Below are 16,378 nucleotides of genomic sequence, written 5' to 3'. Positions count from 1 at the left end.
GTAAATATATAACTGCAAAAACACAGGCAAATATATAGGCAAACAATACCTTTCATATGTAGACAGTTTTTACTTTCCATCAGTCAAATGTTTATGTGATTGAAAGGATGAACCTTCTTCCACAGTTTTGTTTTGTTCCTAGCTGTCTATTCGTTCACACCACCCACCCCTCCGCCGCGACATCCCTCTGCAAGCCCGCGCTCGCTTGATTGTGCTTGTCCATGTCGTTGATTATCCATTTTACTTTCCTGCTTGACATCAATTAACTTGTACTTACAGATGACGACATGTATCCGTATGGAGAAGAAGTGGACAGGCAGCCCCGCCGATGGGACTTTTCAGAGTGTCAAAAGGAGGGGCTTCCTCAGGAGGGCTTCCGGTTCTTCGGACGGAGACACCACAATGTTTATGTGAGTTTTCTAACTTGTAACCTTCACTTTTCGACATCTGATCTTTAAACACATCTTTATACTTGTTTTAAAAAGAGGGAAGAGGCATGTAAACAATAGTTTTAGTTATAGCATAGCTCTAGATGTTTTTTATCCAATTGTTTGATTGCAGCACTACTTGTAATAGTATCTAGTTTTGTGTGTGTGTGTGTGTGTGTGTGTGTGTGAGTGTGTATTTGTGTTTGTGTGTGTGTGTTTGTGTGTATTTGTGTGTGTGTGTCTGTTTGTGTGTGTGTGTGTGTGTGCGTGCGTGTGGTCCAATGTTTACAGGTTGTTTCCCCACAACGTTAGTTCGCCTCATTAATTTCTTATTCAACATTCTTAAATTCCAGGGTTTTCTATATATGCAACATTTGTAATTTGTAATGGTGCAACAGGTAGCAGCTGGAATAGATAGCAAGTATGGAAATGAATACCTATTTTCAGACGTTTTGGACATCTTTTCGAGATCGCCAGCTTAACCTCTCAAATAACCCTTAGCTCACACAAGACAATACAAGGAATTTAACTCGAATAAGAGACAACGTTTTATTCTTTTCAAAGCGGATTTGAACTGTTTTTCAGATCTGTGACAACGGAATAGTCGGCTTTGATCAGATTGTCCGACCAAGATTCCCAACACCAATTCAGAACGTTCCTGCTTTCAGTGAAGCAGCGGTCCTCGCACCATTCTTAGCGAAGTCCAACGCTACAGGTGAGAGTGTAAAAACTGTCAGCAACCTTCATGCTAGTAGTTGATACATATCAGTCATACCAGTGACAAGTAACAGTTGACGAATGTATCAACACATGTCTGAAGTGACCGTGGCTGTCCTTGTAATTGAAAAGGTTTGATAGGTCAAAGTAAGACTAATTCACGTGAAATCAGGTCCATGAACATGGACAAATGCCTCAATTTACATCACACATGCACCCGACTGTATCGTATCATTTCAGTCCTGGATGACCTACCAGAAGACCAGAGAACTCAGATCTTCTACAGCTTCCACGAGGCTGATGACGGGAATCCAGGGACTGAGCAGATTCTTAACCTGGCCAGCGATGATGGGAGGTCCACTCCTGGGTTTCATGATCCAAGTAAGAACAAACTGCCCGCGCTTTTCGTCGTAAATGTATTGTGTATAATTCGTCTGGTTTTTTGTGTGCAAAGGAAATGATTATCATAGAGTCTTGTTGGCTCTCGTTTCTGCCAAGGCCAATGTGACTAACGTTTCATCTTTCTACATACAAACAAGAAAGAAACATGCGCGACATGTACCTGTTTCTTATACTTATATACTAAAACTGCCTTGTCAATATCAAACTATGATTTAGAGCTGAAAATTTGATCTAGCACAAAGTTTTAACTACCAACAAATATGATCTTTCTTGTCCGACAAAGATGTCGTTTTATCGTGTGTTTTTTCCACTTCCTTCACGTGTTGGTAGGTTACAAGGCTGTGTGGGCTCTTGTGGTGACATGGACCAGAGTTCCTCCCGACTGCACCATGTACGGTAACGGGGAATGTCCTCGGCCTCACGATCAGCTTCCCGTGAGTATTCCAATTAGTAAATGTCGCTGGGTACCGCCTATGGTATTTGATAGCATATCATTTATTGTAAACAGACGTACAATAACCTGACTAAATCACGTTGGTCAGGCCTCTATCATGGTCAGCTTAATGACCAACAAGTCCAGGTAAAGAGAATTGGGAACAGCTGTTTCAGGTGTGCATATGTGCCAACTTAGAACCTTTACTGAAGGTTCAGAACATCCTTGGCTCCTACTGGTGTATATGTACTTATAATTTTGCTATTAGTCTCCTTGAGGTGAAAGGCAGGGGACCAGATAGGGACTGTGTAACAATAAGAGTATGCCTCCAGGTGCTCCAATGAGCCTGTCTACAGACAATGATTAGTGTTACGGTCAATACATGAAGCGTTTACGGTATCCCTAATGGAAAAACAATGATATGGCAGATTTAGGGATACCACACTGGAAGCCCAGCTCAACGAATTTCATCGATAAAAAAAACGAAGAGGGAAATAGGAAACAAACCATCCAAGTGTGGGCTGTAGTATGTGTAGTTTTTGTAGTCATGCTACAAAGGGCTACAATTGTAGCTGTAGCTTCCAGGTGGTTAATAGAGTATGCAAAGAGCGACATAGGAAACGAATCATCGAACTTTTAGCTGCAGTATGTGTAGTTTTTGTAGTCATGCTACAAAGTGCTACCTTTGTCCCTCTTCACATATTCTATTACACTGACTACAGGTAGCTACAGCTACATATGTAGCTCTGTGTAGCCTGGGCATGACTACAAAACAGCAGCTCAAACTTGGATGGTTCGTTTCCTATGTCTTTCTCCGTATACTCTACTATATTGACTACGGCTAGCTACAGCTAAAATTAATTGTACAGCAATATAGTGATGTTTTATACGACCCTAACACGGTCACGGTAACATGCCTGACTCGGCCTCGGCGAAGGTGATGCATCGAACCCACATGGCTAGCTGCATCTGCCGACGATTTTGTGATGTCTTACACGACTCCGACACGGTCGCGGTAAAATACCTCACAAGGAATTTGCCGGAGATTTCGGGATGCCTTACATGGAACATTCGCCGATTTATCCACAGTATATTTTATGCTACAATGTAGGTGAACACCTTCCAGTTAGTGATCTCCACAAATGGAATCCTGTCCTTCGCCACGTTTGTGTACCCAACTCTTGCACAGCAATGGGTTAGTCCAGGTAAGACTATTCAGGCCATTTCATTGTTCCTAATGGGAAAGCGTAGTCGTAATGCATTCAGAAAACTCAGGGAATTTGAATTGTCTCTGTTTTTGTCAGCAGGGCTAGCCCTTTGTACTAGCCACAGGCTAGTAGCAGGGCAGCCCTGGCTGTGCGTGCTGAACAGCCAAACCAATAAAAAATGCATTCAGTGGTCGGATCTTTCAAGTCATCGACTAAAAGATCGGTAAAAAAGTGCGAGCAACATATATTCATTAAAACCATCATAGGAAGTAAGTGTTGCACAATTAAATATTGTATCTTTATAGATCTGTAACATAGAGACCCAGATCAATTTATTCGTCAAATAGTAACTGTACATAAAATAGTATAAAATAACCTTGCAAAATGTAATTCTACCGTCAATACATGAAGTTGAAGCCCAAGCTGGAGGAGATGGCATTTACCCCAAGAGTAACGTCGCCGTCGGAGGGTACAGCGCTGGTGACGGAAGATTCTTCCCCTTTACACCGGCCACTAGTGCTGGCCTGGTACACAATGGTGTGGACTTCTCTGGACAGGACAACGCAAACCGCCACCCTGTCCTGAGGTTCCCGGTGTCTATGAAAAATCTTTTCAGGGTGTTTGGTGGTAAGTATCAACGACTTCAAACTGAAGACTAGTTATGTTACAGAGATGGTTATTCATAGCGATGCAAATTATCAATATTACAAAAACACAAGAAAATGGCATTATTAGCATAAAAGATATCATTCAGTTATCATTCAGTTATGAGCTTAAAGCTCATCTGAATTGGTACGATTAATTTCGCATTTGTGGTTTGCAACTTTCATTTAACACAAGCAAATTGCTTACCTCGAATTTTCGGTCATCTATATCATACGGTACACCGAGAATCAACAGAGATAGAGGCTCATAACCATCTTTTCTTGTTGGACCGATTAGAAAATGAACAGATTATACCAACACTATAGCCAACACTAGTATTAGAGTAGAATATTGTTCATAACTGTTCATTGTCACTTGTATATCTACTATGTTTATACAATATACTTGCAATTACATGTAGCCCTTGGGCACGAACTTGCAAATAAACTTCTTCTATACCGGCACTACATCTTGTTGTTGCTTTGCAGGAAAGTGGAAGTTTGCGCTGCAGAATGAAGGTGACAATGCTGTGCCCCAGCGGAGTGTGGCGACCTGTTCAGAGTGGCTGAGGAGGCAGAAAGTGGAAGACCCAACTCAACTGTTTGGTTACGGCGCTCTGCCGTCTGTAGGGACCTGTCCATGCAATGCAGAGCAGGCCTGGTTTGACTCAACGTAAGTAACTCATAATGCTTCAAGTCATATCTTCAGTGGTCACTTGATTGGAATATGTGTGTACCCTTTCTCACCCTTTCGCTATTATCATCAAGACACAAAGATATCATTCAGTTATGACTTTATGCACCAAATTCATCACCTTTCAATGCGATATTCGTACATTATTCTATGCCCTGTTATTCTGCTAACGTTATACGTTATACATTTATTGACATTGCCCTATTTGTACAATACAGCTATGGACGCCCATATGCAATTACACAAAGGGCCACGTGTGTTGTAAGCCGACGCCGAGTGCATTCTTACGTCGATTCGGACAGATTTACAATGAGCAGAATGTGCTGCTACGAAATGGGGCATTGGTATGAGCAGACATCAGGGTTATCTGCATGCTGGCACGTGTCGGGTAGCGGGTTAAGATGTAGAAGAAATAGGCTTGGCGGAGGAGCTCGCCGGACTGGCTTATTAGGTGGACATCTCATAATAGTAAGTTTATTCTGTCCAAACATCACAGAAAAGTATTGCCAGCTCATCATTTATTGGTCAAAGTGACAGGTGCTCAAAAGAATGGGTTATAGACGGATTCAATTATCGTTTACTGGTAGACAATCCTTACTGTATGGAAATAGGCATCACACATACAAGGTTGATGTTACAAACAGTTAAACTGAAGTGTAAACACCCTGTATATTGATATACGCATTATACCATGCTATTACTATGTAAAGGTCGTTGTAACTACAGCTTTGGAGGATCTATGCCTTTACTTTCTGTGTCAATAACGCTCGGGATCCCCCCCTCTCTTGTTGACACTAACGGATGAAATGAATGAGCTAGCAGAACAAACTTGAAGATAACACAATAATGATGAATTAAATCAAAACTAGAAGTTACGTTCCAATATATATCTCAAATCGTCTTAACATATTGGCATTGAAAGCTTATTATTCTGTATGACGTGAAGGATCTTGACCTTTATTTGCAGAACAGTCGTTCGATGGACGAGAACGCCTTCCAGAGCTGTTGCAGAGACGCAGCGACAATCCGGGGTGGCTGGTACTGTAACAGATTTCAGCGGCATCGCCCTCTGTCGTCCCCATCACGTTGGTGCCGTTCATACAGAATCAGCATCCCATGGGTTAGATACGATCCCCACCTGACAACGATGGACGGAAACAAATACTCCTTTAACGGGCTGGGCGACTTCATGCTCGCAGATGTTGACAACGGAGAGTACCAACTGCAATGTAGGATGTCACTTGCTCCAGGTAAATGGGAGTTTAGGGACTATTTATTAGGGGAGGGCTGGTGCACAGGAGGGAAGGGCCATTGAAAAAAAATGGAGCAGGGGAAAGGCCATATTATCTTGATTGGCATGTCTATGTACCTTTGAATGTAGTTATTACTGTTTGATTTTGATATGCACTGTAGTAGTCTGTGTAAATTCGACACAGTTCGACATGTTCTAGACATTGTGCACGGCTATTTGATTCTCAATAAAAATTGAATTGAAATATCAGGAACGGACCACGCCACCATGATCACCGCCATCATCGCGTACCAGCGAGACAAACAGCCTGTACAGATCCAGGTGGTGGGAAACTCCAGCCTGGAGCTGTACGTGAACGGCAGCCTGACGGACCTGTCTGTGTTTGGTGAGGAGGCAGGTGAGGAGGTTGGTGAGGAGGAGATTGATGAGGAGGAGTACGAGCTGGAGGTGGGAGACAACGCCCTAGTCACTCATCCGGCCAACAACTCTCTCCTGGTCGTCTTCTTCAGCGGCATCACTGTCAAGGCAACAGCCAAGAAGGTCTGTGGATTTTCTTCACTTGATTAATGATCTTTTTTTTCTTTTATGTTGCCCTACGAAGTTTTTCTTCGTTGATAGCGTAACTGTATCTTCATTGAGACGTTTCGTGTACGACGCCCGTCTCAAAATCGCCGTCAGGCGCAGCCAGGCGCGGTGCAGCGAGGGGATCATCACCGAAATCGTTGCCCGCAGGATCGGGCCTGTCACCGAGGCCGTTTCGGGCGCCTCTAGGAGGACATGTCGGCCGATTTTAAGCGATTTATCAATGCATGATCCCCGTACAGCCTCGGTGAAGTGCCGAAATCGACTCGGTGATGGAACCGACACGGCGCCGCGCGCCTGGCTGCTTTTCTACTTAGTCTCTACCAGACTATGGGTCGCTGGAAAACCATTAGTATTATTGTTTTTCATCGAAGCGACATTCAACAGATTCCGTAGGTCGCGCGCTGTTCCCTAGCGGCCGGCTACACTCCTTTGGCCGACTTACTCCTCTATTTGTTCCATTTCTGCGGTTTTCAAGCGACCCTGAGTCTGGTAGAGACTAGCTTCTACTGGCGATGTGATGTGTACATGTGATGCTTTACATGGTCTCTATGAATAAAGGAGCCGACTGAGCTATAAGCGCTCCTGGCTTGTCCATCATGAAATATTCCTTTGTCTTTCCCCCATATTTGTCCACCATCAGGGAATGCTTGCCGTAGAGTTTACGTCCCCGTCAGAGTTCAAAGGCAAGATACGGGGGCTTCTGGGGAAGTTTGATGGCGACCAATCCAACGATTTTGAGACTTCAAATGGAACCATGGTGTCTGTTAACGCAACGGAGAGGGAACTCTACGAGGACTTCGGCCTTACTTGTAAGTCTAAATATTTTTAATCATGACACACATGGTTACTAGCATTAACAAGTATTTGCAATACTATCAAACTTTTAAATTACTGTATTATGCCCATGGCAAGTTGTGAAAATTCTTAGTCGCTGATTTATACGAAAATTAAGCTTTCTTATTGGTCAATGTCATCTGGCTATATATATGATGATATCAACTTCGTTCGTAAAGCATCTTTCCGGGTAAGGTAAGTAGAGCAAATACCATTTTAAGCATCAGTGACAATCTGTTTTGCTTCTTCCTTCAGGGCAGCTCACCAGCGAAGACGGACCAAGACATTCATTGTTTCCTAGCCATACTCCAGACTCCTTCAAAACACGGTCTTCCTTCTACCCCCATTTTACCGATGAGATCACGTTCAGTGACCCGGACCTGGAGGCTCAGGCCCGCGCCACCTGTGGAAACAACACCGACTGTTTGTTTGATGTCAGCCAGACAGGAGACCTCGACCTTGGCAAAGAACTGGTGATGGATGAAGAGGAATTTGACAATAACCAGGACGTTCTTAGTGAGTAACATAACCGAACCACAATGATTGCTTTCTCTCAATGGAAGAAAAGTTTCTCTTATCATAACAGTACCTACTCGTTTTATTCTTTTTTTTTTCTATGATTATGCATTCTCATCATGATTCCATCTTCCGTATTCGAATTCTTATAAGCTTTGCGATGGCTTACCGAAACTGTTCTGTTTTACCCTTGATTCATGGGCACCACCATATTGCCTTTTGACGTCCTAGTTCGGCCATCTTGAAACCTTATGGTGCGCTCCCACCGCACTTGTGTCAACCTTGCGTCACTGCGGGGTTCGAAAGATACTCAACGAATTTCAGAGATAAAGAACGAGTTTTCCTTCTTTCTTTTTGCGTATTTTGTCGTCTTCGAGGTCATGCTTTTACCTATTACGCAATATCTTAATTATAAAAGATCGGAGAAAATAACAAAACAGTGACGCAGTGAAGAACCCCACAGTGACGCAAGCTTGACAAAAGTGCGGTGGGAGCGCACCGTTACAGTCCGTTTCAATGCTCCCTTGTCATAAACAAAGAGGCCCCCAACAGTAACCATGTCGGTGATTGTCTTGCGTGTTCTGCTGTTATTATAGTCATAGGAGTTGATTAGACGACAGTAATAGTATTGAGAAATCATATAGTGCACACATACATGTATATGTTTTTTATCCCATTAGACCTGTTTCCTCCTACGCTTAACGGACCGGAGTCTGTGTACGCCACGATGGGCGAAACAGTGACTGTAGTTGTCACGGCTACCGACTCGACCACAAGTTCTCCAACCTTCGTGCTTGGGCCAGAGGTCCCTGATACGGTGCAGCTTAGCGTCAGTGGGTCGGAAGCAACTCTTGTTTGGCAGGTTAGTTGTTTTGCTTTGTCAATTTCGTGCCCAGTGGCACATAAGCAAACAATTTTCTCTTCTTGTTTCGTTAGCAATTTGGTGTTATAAAGTGTTATCCCTTAACCTAACCATGTTATGCCAAATTCATATACGAGGGGTGATCAATATGTTCTCGGCCTAACCCAGAAATAATAAGCACAACTCAAATTTTGAGGCACAACTTTATAGTATGAAGCCTTTTATCAATATCCTCCAAATTACAAATCATTGGAGTCATTACTTTCCAGGCATTCGTTTTATGCAAATTAAAAGGTAAGTGGCGAGAAAAAGAAGGATGAAGTGTGATCAGACAATTTGACCCGCACACCTCAGGTTTCAGATCAATTGTCCACTTTTTTTCATTATCCCTTACCTAAAGGTCGGCTCCCACTGCACTCGCGTCACGCTTGCGTCGCTTCGGGGTTCGTTCATTGTGTCACTGTTGTGTTATTTTCGCCGATTTTCTGTTGCGCTCCCACTGACAGGGGTCACTGTTGCGTTTCTAGACTAAATGGACAGGTTACCGGAAGTCGCAGCGTTGTCAATGTATGAAAAATCACTGTAAAATGATGAAAATCCCTAAAAATGAGATGAGAAACAACTTCCATTATGATGATGCTTATGCTTATGAATGTTACTTATGTTAACGTTATATGATAACCTTGAAAGACTTTTACAGTAAAAGAAGTAACCCAAATGAATGAACACGAACCATACACCAGATTTGACTCCATCGCTTATGTGTTTTGCAACAAGTATGTGTAATGATGTGTGTTAATTTTCATATTTCACAAATGAAAAATCTTGATATTTCCTACGTTTTAATAGGAAATAGACAAAATATAACCGTGATACTGTTGAAGGTATGTTGGCGTCACTGTTGTGTCACTGTTGTGTTACTCTTGGGTCACTGTTGTAACTGAAAAACCGCTGTAAAATGATATCCAAAATGTATCCAAAATAGCTTTTCAATAATGAAATGATGTTTACTTTTGATACTTGGTGCAAAATAGACAAAATATAACCTTGATACTGTTGAAGACATGTTGGCGTCACTATTGTGTCACTGTTGTGTTACTCTTGGGTCACTGTTGTGTCACTCTTGGGTCACTGTTGGGGCATCTTGCCACTTGCGTTTTTTTTAAACTTCCCAAAAAACGTCGCGCTTGCTTGTGTCACCTCTAGGTTTGCTTGTGTCACCTCTAGGTGCGCTCGCGTCACCTCTAGGTGCCGCGGGGTCACGTCTGCGTTGTCGAACCCCGAAGCGACGCAAGCGTGACGCGAGTGCAGTGGGAGCCCACCTTAACGTTACTGGGTGTCACCTGCAACGTAATGATCACAATAATTTGAATTTTGGTACACATTTATATAAGATTTTATACAAGTACGTGGGATTATCAATAAGTCCTCGGTTTTGCGGAGAAATAATAAGCATAGCTCAGATTTCGAAGCATAGATGTCAAGTATAACGTCTTATATAAATCTGTACCAAAATTCAAATTATTGTGATCATTACTTTGCAGGCGACACCCAGTAATGTTAGGTAAGGGAGAACGGAAAAAATGGGACAATTGACCTGACCTGAGGTGTGCGATCGAACTTGCGCTGCTGGAAGTCAGACACCCAATTCTTTTTGCTTGAAATAGGAGGAGAATGATTATCAAACATTTTGACAATGTCTTTTGTTAATTTACGGCATGGGGAACTCGACCCACACATGTCTGATCACAATTCACACCACTTTTTTCTCGCCACTTACCTTCTAATTTGCATAAAACGAATGCCTGGAAAGTAATGACTCCAATGATTTGTAATTTGGATATTGAGGATATTGATAAAAGGCTTCATACTATAAAGTTGTGCCTCAAAATTTGAGTTGTGCTTATTATTTCTGAGTTAGGCCGAGAACTTATTGATCACCCCTTGTACATATTGACTGAACGAACAGGAATGGGTATGTAAACGTATTGACCAACATGCATCCGGTCAAACCGCTACTCATACACACTCCTAGGCCGGCTGCACTCCTCTGCCAACTTTTGATTCTACCTAATGCTACGGTAGGATCTGCTTGGAGATTAACCTAACCCTTGATTCTATAATCTTCCAAAATCTTGATACAGAAATGAGACGGAAACTTGTCCTACTCGAATGTATCACTAGGTACACAAGACTCTTACTTCCAAATTTGATATCCAATACAGTTGTTAACACGATGTCACCTCTATCTCAATTTTGTTGATCCCAGGTAACTTCTGACTCGCCATTTAAGTTCCAACTTGATGTGTACAACGCGCAGAACTCGTCAGCCCAATACTGGCCCGTTGTCTTTATGTGCTCCTGTCAAAATGGCGGCAACTGTGACGCAAGTGTGGATCCGGATCCTTCCGTTGCTGGTGGTGAGAATAAGTAAGTTTTCTCCAAATATTGATATCGTGAAATTAATTTGGTTTATTGTGGAGGTAAAGGCATTCGTCTGGCTTTCGGCTTAATGACATACTCCTTTCAAATCTTTCAAATTAAATTAATATGTACGTTTCAAGCTTAGTGATAATGTAGTTACGTGTCAAACTAATGATCATAATATTTCTTTATTTCTTTACACTTTACTCGTACAAAGCAGTGCAGTTTTAGCCACATTCCGTTGATGTGTATCAAGATATATTTACACCTTTTGCGTTAATAGCAAAAACCTATGTTGTTCTACCGTGGGTTAATTGACGCCACAATGTTGACTATTAACGACACGGGGTCAACATTTGGAATCATCAGCTGACTCATCAATCTATTATATTGTTTACAGATTTTACAGGCGGACTTGCTCCTGTGCAACAGGGTACCATGGAGAGCGCTGTGAAATGCAGGTAGACGCATGCTTGGTGAACCTTCACCCGTGTTTCCCTGGGTCAAATTGCACAGATCTCCCTCCGCCGGCAGGGCACGGCGCGGATGGATACATCTGCGGACCCTGTCCGGACGGCTACACTGGAGACGGTTATAACTGCCAAGGTAAGATATGCGCAACAATCATGCCATTCCTTGTATCATCATTAGCACATAACGTAACTCGGCTTTCCTCACTTTACTCAGGTGAAAATGAGTACCTAGGTCCCCCGGATAGGACGTTAAATGGAGGTCCCGTGTTTGGGGACAGCCACATCCTACGCACGTTAAAGAACCTTCCACACGTGCGAGGGTGCGGTGTGCGATGGTGCAAATCCTTCCGTCTAGAGTTGGTGATTCTCTACAAATCACCCGGACTCCAGGAAGAATAGGGACATATCAGTCACCAATGGAGATCTGTATCAAACCAAACCAATCCATTTCATACTCTAGATCTGAAAGAGATTTCATAATCTTACTAGAAAAGTATATTCAGTACGCAAAATTCTTCTTGCTCAGACCGTGATGAGTGCGCAGGCGCGGAGGGTGACGTCTGTCAGCATGAATGTAGGAACTTCCTGGGCGGGTTTGACTGCGTCTGTAACGACGGGTACAGTCTGGCTGACGACAGAGTATCTTGCAATGGTAGGTAACATTCGTTGTAGTAACAGGCAGTCGATTGATGAGTTGGTCGTTTTAAGCCAAGATTATTTTCTCGCTTAAAAGAAGGATTATATAGTAGCAGCGCCAGCGGATTTTTGATTTAATCTTAGGCCATGTTGATTTAATTAGTATTAATTTTTGTTTGTAAAAACCTTTCGACCATACTGTAAGTCGTACAAATAAAACTAATAAATTTGTCCCGAAAATTAGAAAAAAAGAATATCCTAAAAAAGATACTAATGTTTGAAGATGCCAAAGTCTATTTGAAAGTCTAAGATGAAAATATGTCAAACTGCTCTCTCTATAATCAAGAAAGAAAAGAGCTGTTCGAAGAGACCATCAAATTCCACCCAAACTTCCTCACGTTCACTGACAAAAAGAAATCAGTTCTCCTTCTAACATGACAAAACCCACACATAATAAAAAAGGTGGGATCTTTCGTCTTCCACTGTCTTCGAAAAAGGAGTCGAACCCAATAACCCAGGATCTAGAGTTAGCTTTTACTAGATTTAGATTAGAGTAGACACTTGTGATTTTGTATCTTACATTGTTTGAATCTTTTCTATGTTAACTGCAATTAGCCCACGGGCAAGAATTTGCAATAAACTTGATATTATAAAAGAAATGAAGTTTCTATTGCTTGTATAACATATTTATTCTTAGTCATTGTTCAACCTTGCAGTCCACTTAGATTTCATAATGTTTGCTAAACTAGTACTTTTGTTTGTTCGCAGGTAAATCAGTTCTGGGTTTCATAGACAAAGTCATTCATACAATCAATTAAATCAACATGGCCTTACACAGCAACAAAATGTAAAATTTGTAAAGATTTAGCTTTGCTGTACATTTGTTGTTGTGCCACGTGCCAGTAAAGATGTCATTTTACGCCGAAGGGCAGTTATACTGGCGATACAAATAAATGCGCGTTTGATGCCATGTTCCATGAATCAGAATTGTTAATGTGAGGACGGCATTCCCTACTTTTAGCATGAAAGTTCATCAGTGTTGGTAAATGACATTGTGCAAAAACTAAACTTTACATAACCAACACCAAGATTGATTGGGACTTACCCCAAATTTTCAGCCGACTCCGTCAGCCTTGTATCCTATTTGTCCTGAATTAGTCCTCGGCCCCTCCGTTATGAAGTGATGCGGAAATCGTCTGGAGCCTAAAGTCACCTAAGCGCTGAGACGACCGCCCTTATGCGGGCGTCACCATCCGCGCAAAACAGAAATCTTGTCGAGGGCTGGGCGGGTGGGTCGTTTCAGGCTCCAGACGTAGCCGGAGGGCCACAGTTGGACTGACAGTTTGGCATCTCTTGGTACTGTGGGGTCAAGGGTCAACCATCGGGGACCAATGACTAATCAGGTTAAATGGTATCCTATTTGTCCTGAATTAGTCCTTGGCCCCTCCGTTATGAAGTGATGCGGAAATCGTCTTCCGCCTTTGTCCTCTCTGGCTTCTTGAGCCTTTCCTTTCCTGTCCCCTAGTGCCTCCCTACTATGATACTTTCCAAAGGTATCTTGTCGCTCCTTTCCTCTTCCTGAATACTGTTATAAATCACTCCCTATCTTCATCCCTTTCCCGTCTTCCCATCCTTATCATCACTCTCTCACCTTTCCTCTCCCCTTACACATCTAATCCCTTTCATATTTCTCTCGACTTGTCCCCCACACTTCATCATGTTCTTCTCTGAACTTCGCCAAAACAACGTTTACCCACTCTAATCGGCCGCAGCGCGCGCTTCGAAAACTGAGAGAAAATCAACGCCAAGAATACCGATCTAAATTTCTCCACGTTACAGAAGCTGAGCGAAAACAGGAAGGAATGAAAATTCTTCGAACGCTATCATATCTTCTCGGCGACTTTGGGAACCACGCCCTTCTGATGTCCCATAAAGAGAGCTCTCTAGTGCATCTGGCAAAATCCGCAATGTTCCGAAAGACAACAATATCCTATGCACACAGTTTCAAAAACGCAAAACATATTGCTCACTCCATTCCTAATGCCCGTGTCCCACATACACTTTAACCAAGCCTCAGTCCGGACCAAGTCCTTACACACTCCCGCATAGCATGTTATCCAGCCTTCCGAGGAACCCCGTCGCGCTGGATAAAATCACCAAATGTCCAACGAGAGCGTACACAACTTCTAGGGTCTTCCAAGGATCCAGCTTTCCGCGGAACCCCTCCGCACTGGATGATATCACAACAAATCACGAAAAGGATTAAATGAGCACAATTTCTCGGATCGTCCAGCCTTCCGCGGAAACCCTTCGCACTGGATAACGTCACAACATGCTGAAGAAAGACTGCACACTTTTCGGGTCATTCAGCTTACTGCGGAACCCCGTGGCACTGAATGATATCTTGCCGTGCTATAAAAAAGGCGTCAGACCAAAGACGTTCTTGGTCAGACCAATCTCAAAACAGGGTTACTCGATTAGTTCCTAACCCTCCAGCATCCCGCGGCACCCCATCGCACTGGAAAACGACATGTCAAAATCTATTCACGAAAAGTAGGGGGGAAATGACCTTGAGTTGCCGGCGGGGTTAGCTGAACTGACCGGCAGGGGCTGGACGGTGTCGGGGACCGGAGCGCCAGTCGACCCTGATCCTCTGACCGCTGTCCCTTGTAGCACTATATTCAGCACAAAGAACATGGTTCACAACATAAAACATCACAGCCTAACTGTTCGGCTAACAGGTTTCCTGGCCCTCTCTGCTGCTAAAGCTTGTGCAGGCCACCAACGGGTCCTATCGGGCCGCACATCTGGCGAGGTTGATGGTGGCTTGTGCCGGCTCTGGGTGGTGGTGTGTCCCGCGCATCCCTGTTGTTGGAGGGGGAGAGCGTCAGACCTGTATGAACAACACGTGAACCATGAGACAGTGGGAAGGGACGGGCGCCCGGCAACAGGTCCGGTCCCAGACAGACAAGTCTAAAAACATAGTTACGCATCTTCCACACCGCCCAGCCCTCCCACAAACGGTCTAGGGTGCCGCGAACGCGGTAAGGACTGGGCCACGCGTGTCCACAACTCAGTCACCACGCCTTACAGGTACGCACTCATACACATGCGAACTAAAACAAATGGTAGCAGAAAACCCCAACACAGCCTCCTGGACCATGCCATCGTCTTCCTCTGTTCCTGCCTGAAAATATTCACGAAAATCAGAAAATGACATAAAAATCTGGAAACTCTCGTTCTGCTCCACACCTCAGCATTAAAAGCCAACACCCACAGGTTTCCTTTGCAGAGGATAGAAAGGATGAAAAAAAACATGGCGACAAAGGAATTTCAGAGAACCACCGGCTTGCCATGTGGGCACCAACTATCTGCTTGGATGTGGCTGTCGAACGCTGCTAAAACATACACAAAGTCACGAAACCACACAAGAATCACTCAGCTCCATGCAGAACAGAACGCCAGCGTGAACTAAAAGCGTCCTAAACTCGACCCGGCCTAGGATAAAAGGATTTAAGCTGTAAAACGAAAAATGGTGTAAGGCGGCCATCCTCCCCCGAGCCGCTAAAAGCTCATACATACGAATAAGCGACAGAAATGCAAATGTTAAAACAATACAGCCGGCCCTCGGAAATCCAGGTGCGCTAGACGGCATCCAGCACAGCAAGAACAAGGACGGTACATGTAGCTCTGCACTAGTACTCCTGAAAACACACACGGTAATTGAATACACGAGAAAACACAGAATATCTCGTCAAACCTTCCGGGGGACCAACGTCCCCCGTACGCCGACCCGGCGATACCGCTAAACCCTCGAGGTCCCTTCGGCGTCCCTTCGACCTCAGCGGCGACGAGATTTCTGTTTTGGCGGTGGTAGGCAGAGAGTGGAAGGTCCGTCGGAGACGAGGGCCACAGTTGGACTGACAGATTGGCATCTCTTGGTACTGTGGGGTCAAGGGTCAACCTTCGGGGACCAATGACTAATCAGGTTAAATAGTTCACGGAATGGACCCGTCTGCTGTAGCTTCCGGACGTGGCGTCAGGGACACACGACTGCAGCAAAGGGTCGTAAATGCCAGATAACCTGTGGCTGTGTACATTCGCGCCCACCGTCCATCACTGAACAGCATGCCCGTAGCCAGGATTTTGGTTGGGGGGGGGGGTTCTTTTTAGTACCCGTGGGACCATCGAGCGCCACAGGCGCGAGACTTACTCTCCAAGCAGAGGTCGAATCGCGCAGATATAGTAGTAGTCGAAAAAATACACTCGC

General features: G+C 43.9%; 1 protein-coding gene across 1 annotated transcript in view; it reads left to right on the top strand.

Annotated features, from left to right (window-relative positions):
* Positions 1 to 16,378, top strand: part of LOC118420227 (mucin-like protein) — a 30,822-nt gene that overhangs the window by 9,141 nt on the left and 5,303 nt on the right. Inside the window, exons 8-22 of the mRNA XM_035826947.1 lie at positions 280 to 410; positions 1,014 to 1,143; positions 1,386 to 1,526; positions 1,878 to 1,981; positions 3,092 to 3,185; positions 3,600 to 3,815; positions 4,322 to 4,505; positions 5,631 to 5,776; positions 6,029 to 6,318; positions 7,004 to 7,172; positions 7,453 to 7,713; positions 8,394 to 8,575; positions 10,845 to 11,005; positions 11,400 to 11,605; positions 11,999 to 12,124. Of these exons, the coding sequence (XP_035682840.1) occupies positions 280 to 410; positions 1,014 to 1,143; positions 1,386 to 1,526; positions 1,878 to 1,981; positions 3,092 to 3,185; positions 3,600 to 3,815; positions 4,322 to 4,505; positions 5,631 to 5,776; positions 6,029 to 6,318; positions 7,004 to 7,172; positions 7,453 to 7,713; positions 8,394 to 8,575; positions 10,845 to 11,005; positions 11,400 to 11,605; positions 11,999 to 12,124 (2,541 nt within the window). The remainder of the gene's footprint in view (positions 1 to 279; positions 411 to 1,013; positions 1,144 to 1,385; positions 1,527 to 1,877; positions 1,982 to 3,091; positions 3,186 to 3,599; positions 3,816 to 4,321; positions 4,506 to 5,630; positions 5,777 to 6,028; positions 6,319 to 7,003; positions 7,173 to 7,452; positions 7,714 to 8,393; positions 8,576 to 10,844; positions 11,006 to 11,399; positions 11,606 to 11,998; positions 12,125 to 16,378) is intronic.

This window comes from Branchiostoma floridae, chromosome 7, assembly GCF_000003815.2.
Source record: "Branchiostoma floridae strain S238N-H82 chromosome 7, Bfl_VNyyK, whole genome shotgun sequence".
Classification (NCBI taxonomy): domain Eukaryota; kingdom Metazoa; phylum Chordata; class Leptocardii; order Amphioxiformes; family Branchiostomatidae; genus Branchiostoma; species Branchiostoma floridae.
Note: the sequence above shows the minus strand (reverse complement) of the source record. Positions and strands in the feature narration are given on the sequence as shown.